Consider the following 27,657-nt stretch of genomic DNA (forward strand, 5'->3'; position numbering starts at 1 on the left):
ATTTTTACAGCTGCATAGTTCGATGAAAATGACATACTCCAGCTGTTATCTTTTGTGTGTTTATTTTTCACATCCCCCCCCCCCCCCACTAAAAAAGTTCAGCCTTGTCCAACTACAGTTTTAAAGGGATATTTGTACCTGGTAGTAATCTAATTTAAATCAAATGAACTGAGAATATTGTACTCCTTGTGTGAATGTGAAATATGTAACTACTGTAATTAAAAAGTAGAATACCAGATTTAATGTATTTTTAATTCCAAAAATATACAAAGTCAAATGTTTGCAAAAAATGAGACAAAATTACGTGACAATACAATGTCAGTAGGAAGAGCTTTTTTTTTGTAAGACAAAATTAAGACAGAGGATACTGCAGTTACGCCCATTCACCAACACCATAAGCAACCATACCAAAGATTATAATTTCATGTTCATACAAGACACAGTTCAATCAAACATTACAAATAATTTAAACAAAAGTGGCAATTTAGGGTTGCATTGATTGCATTCATTTTTGTCATGTGCACAATTAGCAAAATATAAAAATAGATCTCTGGTGAAATACAGTAGATTTGTACAACAAACTGTTTAGGCTGGATGCTACACCTTTAAAACTTTGTTTTGGAATAATGAGAAAGACCTGAGTTACATTGGCACTGATCCCTACACAAGAAGGAGGAACCTTCATCCTTATCAAGGACAATAAACTAGAGTACATAGCATTCGAGGAGGAACTGAAAGGACATTCGTCTTTGGTCAACAATACATTTCAGAAAAAGGCTATAGCCCATAGCTTTTCTTCTGGATTATCAACTCCAGGTATGATCATACTGGGTCCATCCTGGAGGAGGGGCTAAATAGATTCTCCTTCCTCTTGAGAAAAAACTGACAACCCCTCTGTACCCTGTTCTTGGTACTCCGGACTTCAAATCATCCATGATTCCCAGGTTTTTGGCCAGCATTTTGAAACTGTCCTTGCTTGAGTATATAAGACAGAAGGGCCCAGGTCCTTTAAGTAGCCCCTGTTTTATGTCTTCATATGTGACCACTTGAGCACTGTAAACCTCCTTCTTAAAATTCTCTCTGTATGTCTCTTCATTCAAGTAACCCAGGTCCAACTTGGTGAAAGGCACAAATTCGGTATTGAGTTTAATGTAACGCAGGTACTTGTCATAAAACTGACCCATGCTCACACCTTGGCGACCAAAGGTTAAAGTCCGTGAGATCTCTGGCCGGATACAGGCACGGTTGCGACGCTGCTCTGGCTGACGCATCCAGTCATCCCAGAATGAAGCAGGCCACTTGGGCTCCAGCTCCTCCCACAGCTCCTTGAGGAGCATCCACCCCAGACCGGGAAAAAAGTCTGTCCGGTAAAGCAGGCTTGCTTTGCCAGGATCTACAAAGCCATCCCTGCCGTTGTCATTCCAGGCTGATACACACCACAGGCTAGTATCGGATTTCAGGAGCGGCAGCAAGGCTCGAAAGTACTCAAAGAAGTCTGGCGCCACCTAGAGCAACAGATGAATAACTCAGTTACAGTTGACATGCTGTAAAACATGCAAACTTTGTTATTTATTGTTCAGTTTGGTCACATAAAAGAACATCAATGTAATACTTACAAAAACATTAACTGGAGTAATTATTTCATAGATCATGTAATTACCTCAAGATCATCCTCTACAATCACAACAGAGGAATGTGAGAGTGTCTTGAACACTTGGTTGAGCGCCCAGTGGTAATGCCTGGAAATTTTGTAGTAGCCCTGAAATTTCTTGTGTTCTGGCCGAACAGCGATATCTGACAAGTCCGGCTGCTTCAGATGAGTTACTTGACTTCCATAAGAACGAATCACCTCAGAGGTCTCAGCGTGTCCACAGTCCTGACTCACTATGATTGGGTGAAGCTCCGCTGAAGGACGGTGCTGCAGCAGTTTGTCCAAGCAGCGCTTCACCATGATCCTGTTACAGGCGATAACCAGGATAGGAATGACAGGCTGAGAAGGGGCAATGCCCTTTGGCTTGTTTCTGTTTGATGGCTCCCACACCAACGGATGTTTCTGGATCTGGATCAGGATTTGGTTCTGTTTTTCGAGCTCTACTTCGATTGTGTCGACAACTTGGAGAATATCCCCCAACACATCATTAGCAGGCCTCAGCTCTCGGCTTGGCGCGTTCTGTTTGCTGGACGGTAGTCTGCCCCACAACAGAATCACCAGTATGGCGTTCCAGCTGATAAACAGCAATATGCCACAGAAAATGACGGAGCCTCTCTTGCAGATCATGGCACAGATGCTTAAAGGGAAACTAGTGGGCTCAGGAAGATGCGGTCTGAACAGACAGATCCTGTTCTTGTTAGGGGAATGGGAAAGGGAAATGGGCAGGGCCGCCTACGTATTATATCTAGTGCATGACCACAGTAGTGGAGTCATCCCTTGTTGGCTCACGGCACAGTTTCTCGACTTATAGGGGAACAATAGTGTCACTAAAAGGTAATAATTGATTAAATATGGCACATGCTGGAGTAAAGTTGTGATTCTGGCAGGTCCTCAACTTTCAATATCCTTTTCCATCTGAAATAATGAGAACACATTGCACTTTAAGAAAAAGACTATGGAACACTGAATAGAATGTCTTTTGTTTTTATAATAAAATAATATTTAAAGTAATTCAGGAAACTTTTCTTTGATCTCTGGTTCCAGATACTCAAACATGATAGTTTGATGATTTTCTTTGACATATAGGAAACTGAATATGCTTTGGTGATAAACAAAGTATGAGGGACCCTCCATCAGCCTAGAAGCTCAAAGGGAGGAAATGATTGTTCACAAAGATGCTGTGTTTGTTAAGGACCATGTGATTGAGATATGGAAAGAGGTCTCAATGAATTACTACAAGTGCACGGTCATAGGAGGGTGTGATCCAAAACTATGCAAATGCAACGGTGGTGTCCTCACTTTATATTAAGTTTGCAAATAATTACTATTCTATTTAGAGTTTTTGTTTTTTTCAAATAGCTGAGCAAATAAAAGATCCACGAAACTTTAAAATGTCTTAAAAGTCCAAAACCCAAAGATATTCAGTTTGCACTGGTGACAAAGAAAAAGCAGCAAAGCCTTCCAGACAACGTGCTGCATTTTATTTATGTAATGTTTGCTTTAAAATGACTTGTACAATTAACAAACGTATGCTTGTTACGCAGAGATGCGGGTGAGTGCAGACACGTGGAAACAACAGAAAAACATGAAACCAAGCAGGAAGTCGAATGGGTTCATGTTCATTCCCATTTTGAGGGAAGTTCGTGTAAAGTGATGATTCACCCAAACTGTCGCATCGATTTTCTCTTATCACCTGTGGCTCCGCGTAAAAAAAAACAAGCCTAACAAACGAGCATTCGTGTTGAAAAAAAAACCCAACAACAACTGCAAGTTAAAGACGTGGGTTTCGGCCTCCCTGCTCTCGACAGACAGGTTATACTCGACTGTGAGGCTGTAAACACTGTAGCCTGAGGAAGACCGTGCTGAAACGAGTCCTTACCCCGACAATGCGACCACTTCTTTCTGACAGTGGCCATTTCTCAATTCCCTTCCTCTTCGATGACGAGCGGCGAAGTTCAACGTTGAGAAAGGGCGCAGCCGGTGGGAGAAAAACAGTTTCCCTGTGAAGTTTCCCAGCCAGTGAAGCAACTCAACACCCCTTTAGTGTATCTGGTTTCTTGCAGGGCTGGAGGAGGAGGAGGGACGTAAAACGACGACTTCCTGGTTACCGGCAGTCAGGGGAAGTCCCGCCCACATTGAGGACGGGTAATTATTACGCAACAGGAGCTGCTCCCTGGGGAGCTCATTAAAACCAGCGAGTCAATTTGGTCCATTTCTAAAGCTTTTTCACACACTGTCCCTTAGACATATGGTAGAAAAGAGGCAGGGCAGCTTAAAAAAAACAGGGCCACTGATGTGGATCCTATTTAAAATAGCTGCCACATGTCTTTTTGCAGTTGGCTGCAAAGAGGTGCACTTATGAACAGTACATTGCATTGGTCGTGTGGCAAATGTGTGCTGCACTTTTTCCTGAATAATCAACATGCACAGGAGAGTAATAAGTATATAGAGTGCTCAGTGGCTGGTTCAGCTGGAATTGGACACAGTTTACTGGACCAGTGCTGACATTACCAGCTCTTCTTATGTCACTGCTGAACATCCAGGGGACTGTAAACAAAGATTTCCATTTGATGGAATGTCATATGTCGAGCATGCTGACAAACAAAACTATCATTTGCACTCATAATATTACATATACTAAGAGATTTAAATTTTCTTATTTAAAGCACAACCCCACTCAACCCGACAAAGTAAAGTGGGTCAAAAACTGCTAACTGTCAGTAAATCAAAATTCCAAAACAGTAATTGTTGTAATAAAAGAATTTAGTGAATACTTTTTAATATGTGCAAAAAACAAGATGTTTTTATTTTGAATTCCTGTGTCAAAGCCTCAAGTATTCGACGTATTTACACTATTTAATTTGGATTAGATGTGATTTGAATGTTTTAATTTTGAGATACTTATCCTTTTACTACATTGCAAAGTTTTTTTTTGTTTGTTTTTTTTTTATGCTGCATATGGAAAATAATCGTCTGGGGTGAGTTCAAAACTAAAACATGCTGCCATTAATTTACCTAACACACCTGGAAGCCTAAAGAAAACAGGGCTATATGCTGGTCACTATCGTTGACTTGTTTACCTTAATTAGCCTACTAGAGAAAAAAATTACAACCCTTTTTCCACTGGGTCAATGACCAGATGTGGGTTGTTTATTGCAAAAGGCAAGTACAAGTCAATAAATATTGTTATATCACAGTGTGTATTTTTGGGGCTGAGGCCTTGGACTCTGTCTCAGTCAGGTCTGTCCTCTGTGATCTTTTGTCCACAGCCAAAGTTGCCCTTGGAGGAGGGGAGGTCAGTGGGACTGTGGGTTTGTCGATTTGCCTGAAAGAGGAAATTGTTACATTTAATGTATGTTTATATCTTGCTCTCAGTATTGTAATCAATATTGTAATTAAAGGGCTTTTTAAATGCGGCCCTACCTGATGAACACGGCGTTTAATATTTTCCTCATGATGCGATGCACCATCGGGGCTGCTGCTGCTGCTGGACGTCCACAACAACATCATTCCGGACACCAGCACAGTCAAAGTTAAGCAGGTGCTCTTCAGTGTCTTCACTAAGTGTCCTGCATTTTCCATTAAACGTATGGACACTTTGAAAACAACACCAGTTGGATGGATACTGATCTCCTGAGCAAACAGCCTTTTACAGACGTGTGCAGGATGTGTCTCATATGTGAATATTATTTTAGGCCCTTTAGATCGGCCACGAATCAGTCTGCGCGCCAGCGCATTTTGGACAGCGTGGGAAGCGGAGTGCGCGTCCCCTGTCAATATGTTAGCGGGCACCCGGGGCGACCTACACGCAACACTCAGTTTTCTCGTCACCGCAACACGCTCTGCTTTGACAAAAGCTTCCCACGCTGACGTCTGCCTTGGCCGGGTGCGCTCATCTGGCGAGTCGCGCAGAGCTCCGCCGGCCAGTCCGAGGCTGTACCCAGCGTTGGCAGGCCGCTGGGTCGGCGTATTCCTGGTCCAGATATTTCCCCGACACCGGAGAACAGCAGACAAGGCGGACGCGGATGGGTTGGAAGTCATAGTGGTTGACACAATGTCCGCAGGAGATTCTGGTTCTGGGGGCGTTGTTGTTTACTTCGGGGGTTCTAATGTAAAGCCTCTAATCAAACAGCCGTCTAATGTTTTGAGGTCAATTCGCATAAGGAGTGGATGAGAGGAGGGGGATCTTTTCTAGTCTGGTCCTCCAGACCATATTTGCCTCGAGAGTCCCGGGGTTCGTCAGGTGGGTGTGTCTTCAGACAATAGTGGAAAAAGTACTCACACGTAGTAATAAGCCTAAACTACTGGTAAATAGGCTACTCTGTCACAAGTAAACATACAGAAATGAATTCAACCAATAAAGAGAAATAACTCAAGTAAAGCAAAATACGTGACAAACTGTATGACCTATAAGCATATGAAGCATTGTAAAGAAAATCCCATAAGAACACCCCTGGATGATACATAATACAACAATGCATCTGGTCCTGCACCCGTATGTCACACATTATGGTGCATGTGGCCTAATGGTTCTGGTTTATAATACAATGCACTTACGATGCTTTCACTTTTTACAGTTACATAAAAGAAGACCTTTAGTTGCTATTTGTGTCATGTGTCTGTAAAGCAACTGGTTTGTCCAGTTTTTAACCAGGCAATTAGCTATTGTCTTTATAAGCCTCACCAATGTTTCATGACAGCTTCTACAAGTGTGCCCACAGCTAATTAAGCAAACTCATTAACTCAATGAGTAATTAAGTAAAATAGAATAATAGTGCAGATAAAATTTATTAGTCCATTTCAACTACAGCAGTTTGATCTTATTATTTTTCACTTGATTTAAAAGCAGCTACAGACCATTCAGCTGCAGCATAAGCTGAACAACAGACTGATCCATGAAGACAGTGCAAATCTTTCTTCTGACATTCCTGCAGTGTTTGTTTTGAACTTTGGTGACACTTTGGTGGTGCTTTGTCCATGCTGACGAGATGGGTGGCATGTTAATGCTAATGACAACATATTGTCAAAACTCACAGCAGAAAGTTAAGGACAAAAATGTTGTCAGACAGGTGCGACAGCCTCAAAATAGAAAGACAAAGCGGATGAGAAATTCAGTAGTTGAGCCACCTTGGTAACAGGTTCTTTTCACACCACTAGAGGGTCTCACAGCTCTGAGGAAGGCAAGAGGAGCTCTGACTCTACTATAATCAGGGTTGTATTAATAACTCAGAGCAGTTAAAAGGTAACCACTAATCAGCTTTAATATTTAAAAAAAAAAAATCCAGATTAGCTTGAAAACGGCAGAGCGTCTGTGTATGGGAAATACTGAGAATGAGGAGAGCCCAGTCTTACATGTGGAAAAAAGAAAACACTTCATTTACATCTATGTACAATGAGTCAGTCAACAAATAAATATACGAGAGCTAGAAAACCCTTACAGAGAACAGCCTTCAATCAAAAGAATTCATCAGAGGGCATTTCGACATTTACAGCTTATTAATCATTCTGAACAGTGGCCTCACTCATGCTGTGCAGTTTCCTTGTTTTCACAGTGATTATAAACACTTTGAGAAAAGAAGACAAAGGTAACACCTGTTTGCCCCAAACCTCCATGTGTAACTTCAAGCCCGTGTGTCCTTTGTTTGAAAAAATGTTGCCGTCCTTGTTTTCCTTCATTTCTTCAGTGCATTTCGTCCAATGTGATGCAGCTCAAATGTGCCCCAGTGCTTTGTTGTGTAATATTCTCTGCCTCCACCCTATGGTCTCATCTTTACAGCCCCTTCAGTGCCTTATGTGTGCAGTAGTTCAATCGTCAGTTCCTGGGTGACTTTCTAGTGTCTGGTTTACTGGAACAAAAGGCTTCCGGTAAATGACCACGTTGGGGACGATCACAAAAGCCAAAATTCCCACCAGCATGAGCGCCACTGTGATGGTGATGATGGATGCCACCACAGCGTAGTAACACTGGTCTGAGCGGAACAACCTGCGCAGGCGACCTCTCACCCTGTTAGGAGGCCTGCCGACATTCACCACAGTGGCTGGGCTTATTCCCTGCTCCATTGCACTTAAGGTCAGGTCACCACCTGCTGGCGCCGGGCCACTGTGACCTTTTTTAGGCAGGGCGAAGACATTAGAGTTGATGGGGTTGTTGGCAGGAGGGTTCTTCAGGAGCAGTTTGCCCTTGTTGCGTTTGAAGCGGATAGACAGTGCCCTCTGCATCTCTGGTGGGAGTTTGCCTATGATGTCCTCGTTGTTGCCGAGACGGGGCAGGTCCTGGCCGTGGGGGAGTCTGGTTAGCTCACGACACACAGGGCAGCAAAGGGTCTTGACCTCAGGAGAGGTCACATTGATGCGTGCGAGGCATTCCAGACAGAAGGTGTGGCCGCACGCCAGCAGCTTTGGGGTCTTAAAGATGTTATCATAGGTGCAAAAGCACACGGCACACTCAGTGTCCTCCACGTCATCTTCAGGGGGCTTCACCTTCCTGCCTCCCTCTCTGCTGTCTTGTCTCCGGGCCTCCTCACTCCTCCCGCGCTGCCTCCTCTCTCCCTGAGACCTGTCTCGTTCCCTCCTTCTCCCTCTATCCCCTCTTACAGAGTCTGTGCTCCTCGATCTCCTCACCTTTGAAGGCTTCTGATTAATCCACTGGCTCTCCTTGCTGCTCTGCTCTTTCTGGCCAAGCTTAGGTTTGACGTTGGGGGCTCCAGGGTTCTGGCTACAGCTCCCCTCAGGCCTGTGTCTCTCCCTGTCATCGTTCATCTTCGTTGGATGATGTTAGGGGAAGCGTGCCAACAGGAGCTGTGAAAAATAAAACCTTGTGTAAGATATTGTATCCCAACTCAACCGTGCAGGAAATACACTAAAACTTTACCTGCACAATCATCATTGCTGTTTCACAATGATTAAGCAACAATGTCTAATCTCTCGCAAACTTATACGTCATTTTAGTAAAAAGTTGATACAGCACACGTGATGCTTTTGCCTTTATGATAAATTAGAGTTTGTTTAAAAGGTTTTCCTTCACAGGAATCCTCAGCAAATGTGTGTTTTGGGAGAACAAACAGATTTTAGTTTCTAAGGCTTTTATGGTAAAACTACACCAAGGTGACAGATCAGTTTGTGTCATGGCTTCATTGTTTCGAAAAGTCGCAGCAACCCTTCCATAACACCTGCACATTGTACATAGTGAGTGATTAACTTCTCCAACACAACTCACATTTTAGCAGCCAGTTTCCTTCCAAATGTACAAAATGCAGTTCCTTCTACTTAGATTTGAGAGTTTCTACAAAAAGTACTGAGGTTTGTGGATGAAGACAGCAGGGAGCAACTGTAGAGGTAGTAAACTTTATATTGAAGTAAAAATGCAAGTACTTGCCCAAACAAATACTCCAGTAGGTGTAGCTGTCTTTGTATTCTGTATTCAAGTGAAAGTGCTATGTACATGCTCTAAAATGTACTTTAAATACAAAGGTACTTAAAGTAAGTTCTCCACTAACAACTATTTTTTTAAACACTATTGCATTTGATGGTGTTGACATAAATGTACAAGTCTAAGTCTGATTGGTTTTACCAAGATTCAAAGGTGAAAATAATAATTATTAATACATAAGGGTTAAAAAACCCAGAGACTTGGAGCCGAAAAAATCATTGTATGTACTTTGCCTGGTTATTCCATAGTAATACTTTGCAATTTTTTAGCTGATCATATTTTTTTTGAGCATTATACATCTTCAAAAAGTAACTAATAGCTAAAGTTGTCAAATAAATAGAGTGGAATAAAAGTACAAGTACCTCAAAATGGTACTTCAGTGCAGTACTTGAGTAAAGGTACATACACTACTCACCACCGGTTAAAAGCTGGACAGATTGGTGCGCAAACACCGGCCTGCTGAGGGAGATGAATGTCAGGTCACGTCGTCAGAGATGTTCTGAACGGTGAAATAATCCTTTTGTGTATCAGTGCAGAAGAAACTTCGACATAACCAAGCTTCATTACTAAAAACAAACTACAATACTTTAGCCAAGAACTCTTTTGGTCTCCATAGAACCTGCTCTCCTGTTCTGTAAAGTGAGTTTTCCTCCTGTACCTTGTTTTTTATTTCTAATGCACAGCTGCCTCCACTGAACCCTCCTCCTTGCTGCTTGTCTTGCTGACTCCCGCCCTTCCTTTTTCTTCTTTGTCAGACCAGTTGGACCAGCTATAGTGACAGTGTTTTTTTTTTGTTTGTTTTGTTTGTTTTTTCTCTTGCTGTGTCTGTCTGGGTGGATTTTGTAGATAAGCAAGTAATTTACTTTGATAACTCTGGTGTGTTTCCAATGACATAGCAGAACATACATTGTGCAGGTGTCAAACTGTGACACAGAGGCAGCTCTGTCAGTGATTGCAGCTAATTTATCAGGCAATTCAACTTCTCTGCCTTTGTTACTCAGTATCAGATCTGGCCACAACAGCATTATGGGTCTGATACTAGATGAACAGATTAATATTCTCTACCTCTAAGTGCCTATTTGTGTGATACCAAAGAAAAAGTGACGAGTTGATGCAGATGTTTCTCATAAAGACAAAAGGTTCACGCATCAGTGCCTCATACCTGTCATGCATCTCTCTATCACAGTGCAGGAAACAGGAATATTTTTGTAGCTTAAGCTTTTCTCACTGCACAGTTACTCATCTTTTTATCTAACCTTTTCTGAAACTATGAGAATACACCCTGTCTGAGAAAACAATGAGACATGCAAATATTTTATTAAACACACAGCACATTTGTGTTTGCTGCGTCGACACAAGTGCTCCTCAAAGTGAGGGATGATTTCATTAGAACATTTCTTACATTAGAACATCCAGGGGAGTCCTGAAGGGTCTCTTCAGTCAGTTATTTGGCATAGCATCATGTTAACAATGCCACATGCCAATAGTGATCTTTATTTTTGAAAACCTATGATGATTATATATGAAGGGAACTGTATTCCAAGCTTACACAATTACTGTGTTTGTAGTACAACAAGAAGCATTTCACACCAGGGGTCTAAATATAACTAAATGTAACAATTGTGTTGTGAACTGTTTGCTATATAAATAAAATAATACTGAATTGAACTGAATATTTTACTTCCTGGTGCAGACTAATAACCTGATATTTGAAAGGTAGTTATAACTAATGTAATGACCAATTATTGAAGTGTAACACAATTGACATACTTGTTTTGTCGAGGATATTATGCAGGACAAAAATAAAGTGTTTATAAAATTTTATTGCCCTATAAAATTGCAAATAAACAAGATCTGGAGTTCAAAACCACCTGTAAAACAAACTGAAGCCCCAAAATGAGCTGAAAAATCCCATGTGTTGAGTCCACACTGCTGCGGTTGAAACTGCAATCCAAGTTCTTTAATGTTGTGGCCAGTTTATGATTAAACCAGTTCCTAGGTTTGTGAAACACTTCTTCGTAGATGCATTTCTTACGCAACGTGTTTATGTTCAGGCTCCAATGTGTTGGCAGATTTGGTCCAAATTTATTATGATGAATTTGTGTGAATGCTGTCATAAATGCCATATCAGGCTACAGCTGAAAATTTTACAGCATGTGAAGACAAAACTCATAGCTGCTCATGTCCTGAACCAAACTACTACATTTACACGTCTCCTGGTTTTCATGCCACTCCCAAACATTTAGTCTGCCTTGAGAGAGGGAGGGGGTGAGCCCCTACGCTTTTTTATGTCCCATGAGCATTTATGATCACGTCAGCCCAGCTCCTCTTTAGTTTTGCCTTGCTTGCGGGGCATCTTCTTGCTGCTGCTGTCCTCCAGTTCTTTGCTCTTGTAGTAGTGAGGAGCCACTTCAAGCAGCCAGCTGCTATCTATTTCAATCACCTGCATGCATGGAAGAGAGAAAGAGTCAATGTGATGTGTCAATCTTCCAATTTCCACATTAACCAATAAGCCCTGAAACAAAACACACTTCCAGCTATTATTTTCTAAAACTGCAAATCTCTTTAATAGTTTCTGTTCCAAAGAAAACAGTGTCACATCCTCAGCAGACAGACCTGTCTCATGAACTCCTTGGTGGTGAAGACCAGCTCGTGGTAAATGAGCCAGCGGGGCTGCTCCTCAAACAGAGAGCTGTTGGGGTGGACATAGACTGTCTGCTGATATTTCACTGTTTTGTAACCTCCTTTGCTCAGTCGCGCGGTGTGATAGAAATATCCGGCTGTCACCGCCTGAGAAGAGGACAACACAGGGTAGAGGGGGGTTTGTAAACAGCTGATTCATCACCACGGTGCACAGAAATCGGGGAGGGGCAAAGCAGCATTAAACAAAAACAGCACTGTTAGAATAAATAGAAAAATAGGTGAGACAATAAGAACACAAAAGGCTAAAAGGTCATAGTCAGACTAAGTCACAAATACAGTGATGCACTTCTTTGACTGCTCCTTTAGATAAAATGCTATAAACAATGAGACTCCAAAAATAGTGTGATAATCCAAATGAAGCATATGGAGTCCACATGATAAAGACTGGTCCATCCAGTCTAAGGTGTAACACAGTGTGACTAATGCATCGTGGATTAGACTCATTAGTAAGTGGCAAAAAAAGAAATTAAAATACACCGTTTCAACACGAGGTCGATGTATTATCATCTACACAGATGATCAGATGATCATACTCAGGACTTCCCCAAAGAAATGAACTCTTCTTTAATGAGCACTGATCACAGTCACTGGTGCAAACAACATGAAGCCACTGATATAAGTCCAGCTGTCCAATTTCAGACGCTCACTGTCATCAAATCCTGACACATCTTGTGATCTATATACCAACTAGATAATTGTCTGGACAGTGGGTCCATTTCTTAATAGTATTAACTGAAGTCAGTTCCCCCACTGACCATCTTTTTTTACCTTTGGACTTTTGAGACAAAAATAAATTTAACCTAGAGGCTATGTACAACTTGCTTAAATCGTCTGCAGAAGAAAATGGGCCTCGCTTAACTTTACCTAAATCAGCGTTGTCCTCTGAGTTTTCAACTGTGTAACTAAAAATCTATGACTTCTATAGAAACAAAACGCAAGATAAAAATTTATTACACTCACAAGGATCATGTCAAATTAGTGACCAGTGCAGAAATAATATATAATACAGCTAGGTGTGGTCCAAGTAGGAACCTGTGTCTTAAAAAGGCTATAACATGAAAAGCACTGTAATTCAAATGAAATATCAGAGAAACTTCCGAGAATTGATAACAAGGTTTGGATCTAGGGCAGAGCGTTTTGGTATAAGTTGACAGCTGCTGTCCAAACACTCAGACGGAGCTTTTCCATTCTTGTTTTTACAGATTCACTCTGTGCACTCAAAGCTGTCCACGCCTGCTGTGTACTAAGCCAGGTGACGTTGGGTGTGTTTGCAAAATGACACTAGTCACTAGGTGCGAAAGGTAAATGTGCATCTGTCATTGGGATTATTTTCCCCCAAATATTGATCTTGTTTACATTTACATGTGTAGTAAGAATGGAGCTGTGAGTTCCTCTTAGTTTAAAACAAAAAAAGATTATCCAGAATGCCACCGAAACCTTTCTCTAATTTTCTTTAGATTTCAACCAAACCATTTGTTATATCTGATATAATTGTTTGCTAAAGTTTAAATTCATAATAACAAATATATTATGGAGTAGCTTCTGGATATTTGGCTGCAGGATCAGACAAAGGCAAAGGCAGCATGTGATGGGAAAAGGTGTAACCCAGCTAATAAAACAAACACACTTGCTTATCTCAAGTGGTTTAGGGGTGCGTTCACATCACACGCAGTTCCTGATATGAGAAGTTTGCACATGCAGCCTCTGCTCAGTGGTGATTTACAGGTTTCTTCTTCAACAATTTAACTTTCAGAGCTCTACACATTTTGTAGAGACAGATAGAAACTATCAAAACTCTACAAAACACAGAAAGCATGTGCCTATGTGCCTCAAGCCTTGAGCCGACGGTGAACTTTCACCTCCCTATGCAGGATACAAGATTCCATTTAACTTCAGGAAACAGGATATCCCCCAAAATATCCTGTTGCTGCCTGATGACACAATGTTGACAACGTGCTGCCCTCCACTCTGTCAAGTTTCAAACACTTGTCACTCATCTTGAGCAGTTTACCTTGAACCAGTGTCAGTGTCCAGGACATGCGGTGGATGGGTCAGATTCTGTGTTTAAAGGGCGTATATGCCATTGGCAACCGTCTTTGGTAAAAAGCAGAATTATGACAAATATGTTACAAAGCACTCCACCAAGAATGCGACTGCGTGACTGGTGAATGCAGCACCTTGCCGGACGACTTCATACTGCATTTCAGAAAAAGCCGAACCAGATCCAATTTTTTCACCAGGCTGTGTTGTTTTGAATGAGCCCCCTGTAAAGCCGGATACCACTGCATAAACAAACCCCATCCAAATGAATGAGCAAGGCTGGGGTTTTTCTCAAGCTGAGTGAAAATTTTACAGTAGATTTTGAACAAACCTACAAATGTGCTAGTTTCTTACCAAGACTGAAAACTGAAACATTCTGATTGTTAAAGTGAGATTTCAATTTTGCAAAAGTCATTTATTAATGTATTTATTTTGACAGGAGACAAAGTTGTTTGTTTGCAAGAAGTTATGTTCATCAGTAGCACTAACCTTGCGAATGGGCACACTGTCTCCCTGGGAGCTGACTACCTCCACCTCAATGCGATCCATCAGACCCTCCAGCTGTTCCCTAACGTCGCGGGCTCTTCTCATGGAGCGGAACTGGATGAAATTCTCATAGCACCACTGTGTGGAGTAGCCACTGTCCACCCACTGAGGGAGAAACACATAACAACTGAGTAAGAACAACACTTGGGTTCTTGGTGATTAAGGGAATAGCTGAATTTCTGTTTTTCAGTTTCTACAACCACTGGCAGTAAATCCATTAAATACCTTGGGGGGGGGTCTGGATTCCACAAGAAGTTGCAAGTTAAAGAGTTTGACACTAAAATATCTCAACAACCAGTGGACAAATTTAATTTCATACAGGCATTCACCGTCCCTAGAGGATGAAGCCAGCCAGTATTTTCAGTAGAGCCAACAGGAGGTTAACATTTCTGGTTTCATTACATAACTATGATTGGTAAATTATGCAACATATGATAAAAGCATTATTTTAAGTGATCACAAGCCTAAAGGCAGAGAAGCACTGAAGTTTCAGTGCCAACACACACACACACACACTAATGTAGCATAAAATTCAAATGTTAACTTTATAAGTCAACAGTATGTAACACGATGCAATATGTTTGTAAGAGGCTAAACTGCCAAACATTCACATTCATGGTATTGATTAAAGTATTCCTCCTGTCCTCCAGGCTACAAACTGGTAACTCCTGAGCAGGTTTAAACTGGTGTAACAGTAGATGTCAAGATGTCAAGATGTCAAGTGTTGGAGACTTGTTTGTGCACAAACCAAACATTCTTTGTTTCCCTAGGTAAATGATGTAACCCAGCAATTAAACCTACCTAACAACAGTGAATTCTGTAATGAGACATGTGAGAGAGGTACTGATTCAACTCTAACATCCTGACCTCAGCAAACTGATAATTTAAATCCAAAAACATCTTTTCATTTGATACCATAATCATTTTATTTAAATTTAAGTGTTGTGTCTGCATGTGTTGATATTTTTTGTTTCAGTACCGCAACTAAATTTAATCTCGCAGGTTAGCAGCATTTTGTAAACAATGGTTCTGTACTTTATGTAATGTCCTTCATGTGTCTGACCAGCCACTGAAACACCGTCAGATAATCCTTACACTACACATAAAAAACAAATTGCATTTGGTGTCATTTTTGGAGAATAATGTGTGGCTGTGTGAAATCCTTATTTTTAATTATGCAGCAACTTACAAATAACAATTATAGAAAGAATGATATGATATTCAATTTTTTAACATTGTTGTGACACAGGTGTATTATTTTTTTTTACATCTTCAGCCTTAACGCCCGTTATCCAGATGTGTTTACCTGTGTGTAGACATTGAGTAACACGAGATGGTCCCCTCCCGGCACCACAAAGTTCATCCTAGCATTGTCCGCATGCACCACCTTGTCTTTGGGCCGGTAGAAAATAGAGTTGTTCACTGACAGCATTGCTGCTATTGTCAACACCTCCTCCGAACACTTGTACCTGGATAGAGCATAGCAGGGAAAAGTTAAGCGCAAAGACATTTGGAATAAGGTTTTCATCCTGAACTCCAATGCAATCGCTAAATAAGCTGGAGGTTTGAAGTGCATTTCAAACATTTTCTAGATGATATGTAGGGGAAGTATACGAGTTAAAATCGATGTAAAGAAGCCTTCTACTTTAGCTCAGAAGAACCAGCAGTAAAAACATTTTTTTTTAAATTTCACAGTTAATATGTATATCTCATTTGCTCAGTCTTACTAAGGGATATAATAATTTCCTTATGCTTGAAGAACTGATATTCAAACCCATATTTACAATACTTCTTGGTAAATCTTTATATGAATGAACTTGTTCTATAGCCTGTTGATACAACTCTATCACCAAAGCTTGCAGGTTTCCCAATCTCTAACGGATTAAATATTTATATCGCATAATAATTTTGCTTCACACCGTATTTAGACAGGAAGTTTGACCTGACAATTAAAGGTTCATGCTAGTTTCAGACTGAAGACTTACTGCTCGGAGGCCAGGATCATCTTGCTCAACATGGGGTCCACTGGTAGCTCGGCCATCCGGCGACCCAGCTAACAAACAAAAACAGTTATTCATTTAATGAAAAATAACCTGTATTAATAACCAATGATGGATACAGGCAAACCCGTGAGAAGAAGAACCTTATAAAAATCTTTAAACTGTAAACACATTGAGTCATCTCTACCACTTATCATCACTTCTCATCAAGGAAGTGAAAGAGTAGTGACAAGGCATCAACAGCATCAGGTACGTAGTGTGCAATAAGCAAGTATGCACACAAACATGAGTGATGGACTTCACGCATGTATTATGCAAGTCTGTGATTCAAGTCAAAAATGTAAAAAAAAATGAAAAACATTCCACAGCTTTTTGTACATAACTACTAATGACGATAATGGGCATATTATTTATCTACATTATTTTGGGAGGGTCTACAATTTACTGGATTTTCACTTAAAATGGGAAAAGAGCCTGGTAAAAATGAGACCACGATCAAATGTTAAGTGTAATAATTTACTAGTTCAAATAGGAATTTAATGTTAAGTTACTCTTTCAAGGACCTTGGAGACTCTTGCAATCTAGAGCATCAAGGTTTTAACAATTGGGTAAATGTTAAAATGTTTTTCCTGTTGCAGGCACAGCTGACAAATTAGATGTAATGCAGCCCCCAATTTGTTTTGTAAATCACTATTTACCAGGAAAATGTAAATTCCCTGCATTATAACTTAACTTGAAATACTTGATTTTTTTGGCTGCCTGGCTCCAGCAGAAACAAATTGTTCACATTAAGGTTGTTTTATTAAACTTGTTAGCAAACAATTGCTTATTCACACATTAGTGCGGCTTTCATTTGAAGTTTCTCTTTCAAATACAATGAAAATGAACTAAAGCCAGACAGCTAAACAGTGATTTCTAACTCACTATTAAGCTCCATTAAATTGAATGGAGGTGCTCATTGGCTCAGGCGATCATTCTGTGTATAAATACGAGCTTCTTCACATTAATTTATATGCTGGTATAATGAAAAAAAAACATAAATTTGCTGCATCAAGTTCCATTAAGTGATAAATATGTGCCCTGAATTTGAACCTTGGTGAGTTCTCCCAGGTGGTTGAGTGCTCCAAGGGCGTAGAGCTGCTCCAGCGCTAAGACCAGAGTCTCATGAGGAGGTGGGTCCATGAAGTCAAAGTGAATGAGGTCATTAATGCCTGCAAGCAAAAATGTATTGGCTTATTTCACAGAGGCAACAAATGGTGAAATATGTGCTTAAGCCTAAAAGCTATGTGTATGACATTTTAAAAGTAACATCTTTAGTCACCTAGACTTTTTAGCAGCAGGACTACATTTCCCAAGTTGGTCCTCTGAATCTCAGGCACAGTTGTTTCCTCCATCTCATGTTTGAAGGCCCAGGCTGTGTAAAGCCTAAAACATTTACCAGCAGCCACTCTTCCAGCACGGCCTGCTCTCTGGTTGGCCGATGCCTGAAATCAAACACACGATATGAGTACATAAATGTTTTAGAATCTAATGCACAAGCTAAGGAGGTCACACACTGTTGACTTGGACATGTTGATCACATGTATGTTTCAGCAAAAAAGGACGCGCTCTGACAGTGTTATTTTGTCTTTTGCCCTCCTGTCGACACAGGAAATGGGAATGTGTTGCATTGTTTGTGCCTTTTGATCACCTCGTATCATCATTTTTGCAAATACCTGACTGGTGTCAAAATATAACACACAGCATGACTGACGGAAAGAGCTAAAAGAAAATGACGTCCATGTAGCAGTCTGTCAAACATTGACTTCTATTTATGTAGCAGCACTAATAAGATCAGCTCTCCCACATAACCCTGGCATCAGCTGGTGATGGTTGTATTTACAAAGTCACAGTCACTGTGTTTATAACAATAACAAAAAAATAACATTGACCTCAGAAAACGTTTGGTTACGACAGTTTTCCGAGTGTTAGAATGTGCTAACAAAACATGGGCTTATTATTTTGTTACCAGTTAACATTTTAGCAATAAAATAAACATTACCACATTCTATTAAATGTAAAGTTTTATGCTAATAAATCGGATTTTAGTGATCAACTGTAAGGCAGTGCATTAGCATAGTGTGAAGTTACCATCAGAGCTCTGTAGAATTTTTACCACAGAAACAGCTGCTGCACCACACTACAAGCTGGTTAGTTGTTAGCAGTTAACGTAGTGCATAACATTTCACCAAAGTGTATGTTTTTTTTTAAATATGTGATTAATTAGCATAAATGTGGAGAAAGCACTCTGAGAAAGCACAAGGTAAGACACACCTTCTTACTTGTACTTAGTACATTCAGCAATAGAAGTTAAAATGCGAAACCAGAATTAGAACGTAAGGTCAGTACAAGATCACAGCTTGTGGCCTGCACCCGACTGAGTAGAACTATGCATTTACTACACTCCAAGATATAACCTAAATCCATTCACTTCAACGTCAACGCCCTGCTTGTTAAACATTGATAAAAACTGAGTGCAGTTACCCGTGAACAGGGCGTGACTATGAGTGACTCCATGCCGGTGCGGGCGTTGTAACTCTTCTGTTTGCAGAAGCCTGGGTCAATGACGTAGATGATGCCGTCTATAGTCAGTGAGGTTTCTGCTATATTGGTGGCCACCACCACCTGAATTGACAGGAAGAGAACACACAGAGGGCCAAAAGGTTCGTTGTTTAAGCGGCCGACAAACAAAGCAATATGAAGATTAAACCCAGCTGTTAAACAATGGGAACAAAGATGCGGCAAAACATCAAAATGAGGCTTTTCCTTTAAAAATGTTGAAAAACTAGAATACCGAGTCTCTACGAAACGTAACTGTACTACAGCAGCCTCTGTTGGTGAATAATAGCACAGATATTTAATCTGGGTAAATATGAGAAGGCTCTTGATTGCTACACAAATAATACAGAAAGTGGATCTACTGTCTTTATTTATCTCTCAAGGAATATCTTATTGTGGTGCACTGACCGTTTTGCAGCTGCCAGTTACTGCAACAGTGATGTGCTATTTCTAGGGCAGTTCCATAAGGAAACAATAAGACTTTTCCCAAATATTCTTCTCCTTCAAAAAAAGACACTGTCTCACCTTACGGGCCCCAGGTGGCGTAGGGTTGAAAATCTTGGCCTGCATGTCAGATGGCAGGTTGGCATAGATGGGAAGGACCAGCAGCTCTGCTATCTTGGATCCAAGCCGTCTGCATCTCTCCTGGAGCAGCTCACAACACGCTTCAATCTCCTCCTGCCAGACACACACAAAAAAGGTTAAAGTGTTCACTAGCAACTCAGTAACAAGCACTTGCTTATTGTTATAATTATTATTGCATATTACAGCAATAAAATGATGGCAGAAGCAGCAAAGCCCTTAGAAGACATTTTGTCCAAAAATCAAATTTATATATAATTTATAATTTAAAACAATCTCATCTGTACATATGTTATGGTTCATTGTAGCTTTATTTTGCTCCATGTTTTGTTGACTTAAATATGTATAACTTTCTAAATTTCTAAATAAGTGAAAGGAACTGTTTTTGGATCAGTGTTTAAATAAAGTAGACACATTAGATAGTGGAATCACATTTCCTGTAGGTGTCCAGAGACTTTGCCAGTAAAGCTGCCTCAAATTCTTCTTTTTTTTCCTGGTCCTGCTCATGTTTACTGGCTTTTTATGAACACAAAAAGAATAAGAGGCAACATTTCATTGTCATTTTCTAGCACTACAAGGACCCACAGTGGGGAAAGTCAGACAATGACAAGAATTCATGCTGCATATTAGCGTAAGGGGTGTGTTGATGTTTTTTTTGTTGTCATTGAAAAGTGAGTTTTTTCCTTGTACAGTTATGGTAAATTTTGCTATGTCTAATGAGAAACTGATAAACTACACAAAGAAAGATATTAGCACACATAACACTTGAACAATGTTATTAGTTACATTAGAAGCTAAATATGTAAGGGGAAGACATGGACACTGTTAGGAAGGAATTGTGAGGTGTGTAAACACATCTTAAAATTGTTGCATTCTAAATCAATTCACTTTACATGTCAAGAAAGAGCCGATTACAACTGTAGTCAAAACAAAACTTTCTGAGAAAAATGAGCTTGACATAAACAATACCTGTCCAGTGAGGAAAACCAAAATGTCTCCAGGTGATTGGGTGACATGGATCTGTAGGACTGATACCACACATGCTTCCAGGTAGTCTGCCTCTGGAGCCTAGACAACCCAACATACAGATACATACATTAACACAACAGTAGACTTTTGGGGGTAGGGAATGCCTAGGCTCATTTAGTCCTGAGAATCTTTAACAAAATTTGCTAACTTACTTCAACATGCTACAAGTTTAGTGACCCACGCAGAGGCCATTAAGTTTGCGTAAGGAGTCACTAAAATGTGTTACATGTACTGTTCATTTTGGTAAATACAGGCTTACACATTTCTATAAATGAGTGAGAAAACAGAAGGAGTTGTTTGTGAGTAAAGTTTTGTTTTGAGGAATCCAGGGAAAACCTGTCTTTTTCCCACTAATATTTCATCACTTATGAAAAAAATGTAACATGTACTCCAATAATGATTCAAGAACCATGCCCGTTCCTACTTTAGTATAGTAGATATCGACAGGGAATCTCCTGCCAGGGATCCTAAAGACGGGGGCATCGTCGAAGAATGAAGAGAAGCGCTCGGTGTCCAGAGTGGCACTGGCCACCAGCACCTTCAGGTCTGGTCTGAATCTGGCAATGTCCTTTATCAGACCAAACAGGATGTCTGTGTGGAGCGTTCGCTCATGGGCCTCATCTATGATCACCACACTGAAGGAGGAAAGAGAAAAAGCAATGGGAAAGGGGATCAATGAGTGAAACACAAGATGACCACATATTTTCTAAGAAAACATTAAAAATTTCTATCCAATAAAAACATAAGCAAAAAACTCTATAACTGTGGATTATATGCACAGTAACTTGGTTTCTAAACAGGTTGTGACGGCCAGGCACTGTGTTTGTATTTATCTTTTACGGTGTCTCAAACCACATGGCCAAGAACTTTTATGCTTAAACTGTATAGTACATGTAACCGACTGGACATTATTAGGAACTCACACTGATCGGCTGAAGTTTACAAAGTTCATCCAAACCAGATGAGTACATCCTAATGTTGAATGTTGCCATTTCACTACTCGAGTAATATTATAACAAGCCCGCTACAATTCAGGCAAGAATATTTGATATCAGTGATATTAGTACTCTAATCAGTATCAGCTCGGCTTGAAGTAGCAACTCCCTGTGACAATTACTTGGTGATTCCCTTTTCACCTTTTTTGTTACCTGTAGCTGGCCAGGTCAGGCTCCGTGAGAAACTCTCGGAGCAACATGCCATCTGTCATGTACTTCAGCACTGTTCTCTCTGATGTGCAGTCCTCAAAACGAATACTGTAACCAACCTGGTTGAAGCAATAAGTTAATATGTAAAACACAAATTTGAATTAACTTTTAAATTGTTTTAAGAAACGTGCCATTGTATTGAATAATGAATGATGTTTGTTACCATCAGCTGTTGTTGTACGGATGTTAAATTGACTTATTCAGCTCTATCTAGAATTAATTATAGTGATGCTACAAAAATGGTACAAACATAATAATGCAGCAAGCTCACCTCATTACCAAGCTTGACACTCATTTCCTGAGCCACTCTAGCTGCCACTGACATGGCTGCCACTCTGCGAGGCTGAGTACATCCAATCTTCATGCCTCCATTAGTGTAGCCCTGCAAGAGGAACAACAAGTTAAAGTCTATCACTTTGGAAAATGTATGTAATTGTCTTATGTTATTGTCTATATGGTAAATACAGCATATTCAAAGGTTGATTCGCTTAACTTATTCTAAGTACTGAAAACAGTGGGAAACAGCTGACTTGGCTGCATTCACATTTAACAAAACACTCTGTTTTCAGGACAAGTTCTTGTGTCTTGTTGCCAACCAGCAGACACATAAGGAAGTTACTGACCACAACTAAAAAGTAGTCCGGTAGATAATCCCTCCCTAAACACTTTAGTTTTTGTGTGGATCATGACATTTTACATGTTGTAGTGTGGCTATAAGTCTCACTTTAATTAAAAAAATTAAAACCAAGTAGCAAATTTACCACAGCATAAAGTACAGTCTGACAGAAAAGAAGTGTCAATCAAGGGTAAAGGTAATGCACAAGCCTGATAAAAGAGAGAGAGCAGAAAAAATGCATAAAAGAATAAAAGATGTTTCCTTCACCGTCTCTTTAACCTTCACTTTTCACTCAATCCAAATTATATGTTGAGTAGCTGAGGTTTGTAGTAGAGATTAACATGCTTACTATGTGAGTACATTTGGTTATTACATTCTACACTCACATCTTCTAAGAGGTACTGTGGGATCTGAGTGGTTTTTCCAGAGCCCGTCTCCCCCTCTATGACCAATATCTGGTGCTCGTGAATAGCAGCAAGCAGGTCCTCTCTGTACGGGAAGATGGGAAGGCTGCGTCGGACCTCCTGCATGGACTGTTTCTGTAGCTCAGCCTGTGACAGAACCAGGGCCTGCTGCTCCTAAACACCAGGCCAGAGAAAAATGCCACTTTAAGTCACTTTTTCCCCAACACATTATAATTCTAACACATTATTATTTCCACATTCCGCAGTAAATTCCGATGAGTAAAGAGGACAGATTTTTCTTAATTTAAGATACACTGACAGATCATGGGACACATGTGTCTTTACAGGGATTGTATTTTTGATAGTTTCTTTTCGTCCAATCCTTTTTTTAATATATTTTGAATGATTTAGTTTGTGGTGCTTAAGCACTTGTTAGCAACCATTACTTTATGATGGTACGCTGTTGATGCACTCAGCGATGCAGTGTTGGTCACTGTTTACTATGGGTGGAGCTTACTTTTTTGTTACTTGTGCAGAGCTGCTAATTGTGTTATTCTTAACAATGTTTCCAAAATGTAAAAGGATAACAGGGGGCCATATCACTGAGCCCTACAATAAGGCTAGAGTAAAAAACAATGCACATATGGATGCTAATGTCACGCTCAGGTGTGTGCTGGTAATGCGGCTTTGAGCCACTACCAACCAATCGAGATGAGAGGCAGGCCACAGAGGTCTGGAAGCTAATTTAATTTTAATTTGCAGTCTTCTCAGCCAATGGCTGACTTGAGGATATTTATCCAGTTTTCAAAAAAAGAGTTTATACAACTAGAACTTCCAGGCCCATAGTGAAAATGTGAAGTGTAAATCAGTGGAGTTCCCCCTCAAAAAAACAAACAACAAATGACAAAGTTTTCAGGAAAATGAAAACTGAGACAGAAAAACTTAAGTGAAAGGTTTAAAATGAACGCAACCTTTTCTGACCGAGTCCCCTTCATGGTAATGGCAGTGCTGACAAAGTCGATCATCTCATCCTCTTCCAGGATCAGCTGATACTTCTCCTGCTCCTGCCTCATTCTTTGCTCTCTTTCCTTCTTAGCCCCGAAGCTCAGAGAAGCCGTCTTGAGCCTCTCCTCCTCCCAGCGGCCTTGCTCTCCTCCCAGCTCCATGGGAGTTTCCTCCAGTTCCAGGTCCTTCAGGGGCACCTCCTGATCAGCAAGGAAAAGAGAGAGCGATGGGGGGAGTGAACATATGTACTTTAGAGGGTGAGTCATTTAGAGGGTGGCGGTTTCTGCACAGTGCCCCTCTAGTGCAGTATGTGACCATCCATGTTCCTACCTTGCTTCTCTTCTCTTCTGGCATGTAGTATCTGTTCTTTCGCTCTTCCTGCTCCTTTGCACCGGCCGTCTTGTACTCATCAGCCAGGTCCCGAAGGGTGCGCTTGTATGACAGCTCCTTTTTCTCCCTCTCAGTCAACTCTTCTTTAGAGAAAAGGTACTCCTCGTCCCGGATCTCTGCCTCCAGGTCCTCTAGCTTCTCTGCCTCTCTCTTCTTTAGATATTCCCAACGGGAACGCTTCCTCAACTCTGGCAACTAGAGAGAAGGACAGAGGATTAGAATCTTTAATCTCTATTCTTCAAAAACAAATTTTTTCTTTCAGAAGTTATGCTGTTATATAGTAACAAGATATTCTGTTCATAAACATAGTTTATTTAGTTCAAACAGAAATGCGTCTACCAAGTCAGAGCACCTACCATATTTTTCTGATCATCTTCAGCCATCTTCAGCCTTTTCTGAGCTTCCTCATAAGCCTGCAGAAAGCCATAAAAATGTGAAGTTGTTTACCTGCATGGAATAGTAGGTCATATTTCATAAAAGCATGAGCTGTGCTGCAATTCACTCGTGTCCCACTTTTTTATCCGTCCTCTCTGCTATGTTGCGAGTCTTGTCTTTGTCCTTCTGTCTCACACGCTCAGCAAATGCATCTCTCTCTTCGATGTCATGCAGTCGCTCCCTCTCTTCCTTTTCCCACTCTTCCTCTTCCTCCTCTTCTTTCTTGGCAGGCTGGCCTGAATTACCTCTGATATTGGAAGAAAATCCATAGTAAAGATTCCTCCATACTAGATTTTAAATCTTTAATACAAATTTAAAACCTGCCAGCTGTGTTTTTTCTATGTGGGGTTTGCATGTTCTTCTGGGTACCCCGGTCCTCCCAAAGTCCCAAAACATGCAGTTACAATGACTAGTAAATCTAAATTGCACATAGGTGTTAATCTGAGTTTGAATGCTATTCTGCGGCCTATGCAGGGCTTACCGTGCTTCTCACCAAATCATAGTTAGGATAGGCTCTCAAAACTTTTCAACCCTAACAGCACAAGGGGTTAAGATAATGAATGGATGGATTACTAACTTAAAGGGCTCTGATTGGTTATTTTATAATAAACATTTACAACTTCTGTTTTCTCTGCCTGCAATCTCATTTCAACAACACCAGTTGTGCAATCCAATTTAATTCAGAGCTACAATTTTATCAGATGAGATACTAACAATATTTGCAGTATGTCAGAAAAACCCCATATTAGTATATAAAATATCTAAAACTTAATTTTGTTCTGGTTGTTCTTTTTCCCCCACTCATTTATAAATATTACTGTCTGTAAATAACTTCAGTTCAAAACACCCTTTACGGTAGCTATGACCACATAGCCAGAAAAAACTGCAACAAAGAAGAAGTTGAAACCATGACCAAAATATGATAAACTCACAAACATTTTGGGAGAACGTGTCCTGCTCTACAATTTGTAACACTTAACCAAACATATGTAAATGCATAGGACATTATAAAAAAAGCAATAAAAAGCAAGAAAAACAATCCAATGAAATTATTTTAGAAAAATCTGAATTACCTGTTAGGTACTTCATCTTCACTGGATGATTCACTCTGTTTTTTCTGTCTAATGTGCTTCCTCTTGTTTCCTCTGTCCTTGTCTTTGCTTTTCTTTTTCTCTTTCTGTTTCCCCTTCACATCTCCATCACTGTCGCTGTCCTCCAGTAAGGTGTACGTCCGATTCTTCCTCTCCATTTCAATGGCCTGTCGTTCTAGTTCACGGGATGGTTTCTCAACAACCGGCTTGCGAGGAATCTATAAAACACACAGTAAAAGTCTGTTTACAGGATTGATTCCTAACAAAATTTCCCAGACTGAAATGCAAACAAATAGTATAGTGTTTGAAGCATTTGAAGTTCATGCAGATATGTTATGACAATGTATGACAAGAGGATACGATTTTAAATATATACCCTGTCATACAGATCTTGAGCAAAGGCAATCACACTCTGGTCAATGTCAATTGTGCCAGTCTGTTCAAGACGAGTCACAAAGTCTTGAGAACTGGATGCTTTCCGTGCAGTGCCGATCATGAATTGAGAAACATATCTGTCGCTCAACCCAAGGATGTCATGGAGTCGGTCATTCACCCACTGCTCCAAGTTGGCCATGGTGCCTGTTGAGTAAGCAGTCATGACAACAAAACATGGTTATCCACAATCCAGATGCAGACCTAGATGTTTATACCAAGCACCTCAAGTTAATATTTACCACTACTATTGGGAACACAGTCTGAAATGAACAACACAGTAAAGGTTAAATGGCTGAAATTTTTTGACTTTTCAGACTTTTTGCCCGTGTTTTTATTGCAACTTCAACAGACAAAGATTTATGAGCCATAACTATGGCAAATTATCCAAATATGCTTGGAAAAACCCACCTGGCAAACAGGTGAAAAAAAGAGTACTAGTGCTAGCAGTTAAAGACAAACCAAAGAATGTATTTTTTTTCTCTCTTTACTGAGCTTTGTATGAAGTTCACTGAAAAAAGCTATTCATGGCATTATTTTATGAATGTATCTTTACTTGTCTTCAAGTGTTATTATTGCATTTGAAAATAAAGAGGCTACAACATTACATATGAAAGATTTCTGATATGATCAATTCAGCTTCACAAATATGAGTTTTTCCTATAAGGTATTAAGTGTTCGACAGTAGTAGTAACATTAGTAGCACCATTAGTAGCAATAATAGCTTTCAAGCTTGAACAATAATTATCATCAAATACAACTGTTGACCCATACAACAAATAAACCTTATATATGACAAAAACAATGTTAATTCTGTTCAACCACAAGATACATGTCGTACATGTGACTGAGCATTATGCTTGAAAGGGGCCAATTATTTTGCGTTTACATGAAAATTTACTGCAGACGTAACTGCACTAAACTACTGTTACTACAGTGAGTTATTCAGTTATTTTCAATGCAGTCTTAGCTTTTTAAAAAAATATATAAATTGTTAAAAAAAGCGCTGATGGATTTACTTTGAGACCAGATTGCTCCTTCAGCCACACTTACCGCCGATAAAGACGCTGAAACAAGTTTGCTGTTATGACAAAAGTAGTAGAACGTATTAGCTAATTCCGCTAACTCCAGCTACAAATGTAGAGTTAATTTAAATTACAGCTCACAAGTGCCCTGTAATGACACTTTGTGAATACGTCCATCTCTCCCTAGCAAACTGCTTATTATATATTTTTTTTCTAAACCAGAAAACCAGATAAAACATAAAATCAGGCAATGTTTTGCGAATTTAACCTTAGGTTAACGCACGTTAAAGTGAAAAGCGGAAACACATCGTAGAAATCTGCAGAAGAAGAGTATAGCTGCAGCACACCCCGCTGTGTTCACTGCCCCCTCTGGTCGTCTGAAGTACAACAACAATAACTGGCATGGTTATATGTTCATTTTTTCCAGGTATCATCTTTAGAAAACGTTGTACATATTGCACAACAGCAACAACACA

The 27,657-nt window shown here is 40.1% G+C and overlaps 3 protein-coding genes across 4 annotated transcripts; all 3 read right to left on the reverse strand.

The window, feature by feature from the left end:
* Nucleotides 1-233: 233 nt before the first annotated feature.
* On the reverse strand, nucleotides 234-3,758 carry mgat1a (alpha-1,3-mannosyl-glycoprotein 2-beta-N-acetylglucosaminyltransferase a). Its single transcript, XM_067509228.1, has 3 exons — nucleotides 3,531-3,758; nucleotides 1,661-2,566; nucleotides 234-1,505 (listed from the first exon to the last, which is right to left on the reverse strand). The coding sequence occupies exons 2-3, from the start codon at nucleotides 2,276-2,278 to the stop codon at nucleotides 807-809; spliced, it is 1,317 nt and encodes a 438-aa protein (XP_067365329.1). The 5' UTR covers nucleotides 2,279-2,566; nucleotides 3,531-3,758; the 3' UTR covers nucleotides 234-806.
* Nucleotides 3,759-4,779: 1,021 nt separating this feature from the next.
* rnf183 (ring finger protein 183) lies at nucleotides 4,780-9,769 on the reverse strand. Of its 2 annotated transcripts, none has more exons than XM_067509233.1 (3): nucleotides 9,487-9,769; nucleotides 5,075-8,449; nucleotides 4,780-4,976 (listed from the first exon to the last, which is right to left on the reverse strand). In XM_067509233.1, the coding sequence occupies exon 2, from the start codon at nucleotides 8,408-8,410 to the stop codon at nucleotides 7,457-7,459; it is 954 nt and encodes a 317-aa protein (XP_067365334.1). In that variant the 5' UTR covers nucleotides 8,411-8,449; nucleotides 9,487-9,769; the 3' UTR covers nucleotides 4,780-4,976; nucleotides 5,075-7,456. The 2 variants fall into 2 exon arrangements, with proteins under 2 accessions (XP_067365334.1, XP_067365333.1); XM_067509232.1 differs by having other exon boundaries at nucleotides 9,496-9,767.
* A 1,116-nt stretch (nucleotides 9,770-10,885) lies between these two features.
* Nucleotides 10,886-27,488, reverse strand: dhx16 (DEAH (Asp-Glu-Ala-His) box polypeptide 16). Its single transcript, XM_067511231.1, has 21 exons — nucleotides 27,210-27,488; nucleotides 26,101-26,303; nucleotides 25,707-25,942; nucleotides 24,712-24,880; nucleotides 24,555-24,611; nucleotides 24,139-24,393; nucleotides 23,775-24,008; nucleotides 22,786-22,977; nucleotides 22,055-22,165; nucleotides 21,727-21,842; nucleotides 21,003-21,213; nucleotides 20,519-20,617; nucleotides 19,493-19,645; nucleotides 18,893-19,033; nucleotides 17,691-17,853; nucleotides 17,462-17,580; nucleotides 16,355-16,422; nucleotides 15,676-15,838; nucleotides 14,313-14,474; nucleotides 11,697-11,870; nucleotides 10,886-11,523 (listed from the first exon to the last, which is right to left on the reverse strand). Exons 2-21 carry the CDS (start codon nucleotides 26,296-26,298, stop codon nucleotides 11,395-11,397), a joined length of 3,150 nt encoding a protein of 1,049 aa, XP_067367332.1. The 5' UTR covers nucleotides 26,299-26,303; nucleotides 27,210-27,488; the 3' UTR covers nucleotides 10,886-11,394.
* Between the last annotated feature and the right edge of the window lie 169 nt (nucleotides 27,489-27,657).

Source organism: Channa argus, chromosome 7 (assembly GCF_033026475.1).
Source record: "Channa argus isolate prfri chromosome 7, Channa argus male v1.0, whole genome shotgun sequence".
Lineage (NCBI taxonomy): Eukaryota > Metazoa > Chordata > Actinopteri > Anabantiformes > Channidae > Channa > Channa argus.

Bases quoted from the DNA above. Each gene is read 5' to 3' on its own strand.
- mgat1a (XM_067509228.1), bottom strand. From the start codon at position 2,278: ATGATCTGCAAGAGAGGCTCCGTCATTTTCTGTGGCATATTGCTGTTT. The intron at 1,506-1,660 runs GTAATTACATGA...CTGTTGCTCTAG, and splicing joins TTGTAGAGGATGATCTTGAG to GTGGCGCCAGACTTCTTTGA.
- rnf183 (XM_067509233.1), bottom strand. From the start codon at position 8,410: ATGAACGATGACAGGGAGAGACACAGGCCTGAGGGGAGCTGTAGCCAG.
- dhx16 (XM_067511231.1), bottom strand. From the start codon at position 26,298: ATGGCCAACTTGGAGCAGTGGGTGAATGACCGACTCCATGACATCCTT. The intron at 24,881-25,706 runs GTAATTCAGATT...TTCCAATATCAG, and splicing joins GAAGATGAAGTACCTAACAG to AGGTAATTCAGGCCAGCCTG. The intron at 24,394-24,554 runs GTAGGTGCTCTG...CCTTCTCTCTAG, and splicing joins AAGATGATCAGAAAAATATG to TTGCCAGAGTTGAGGAAGCG.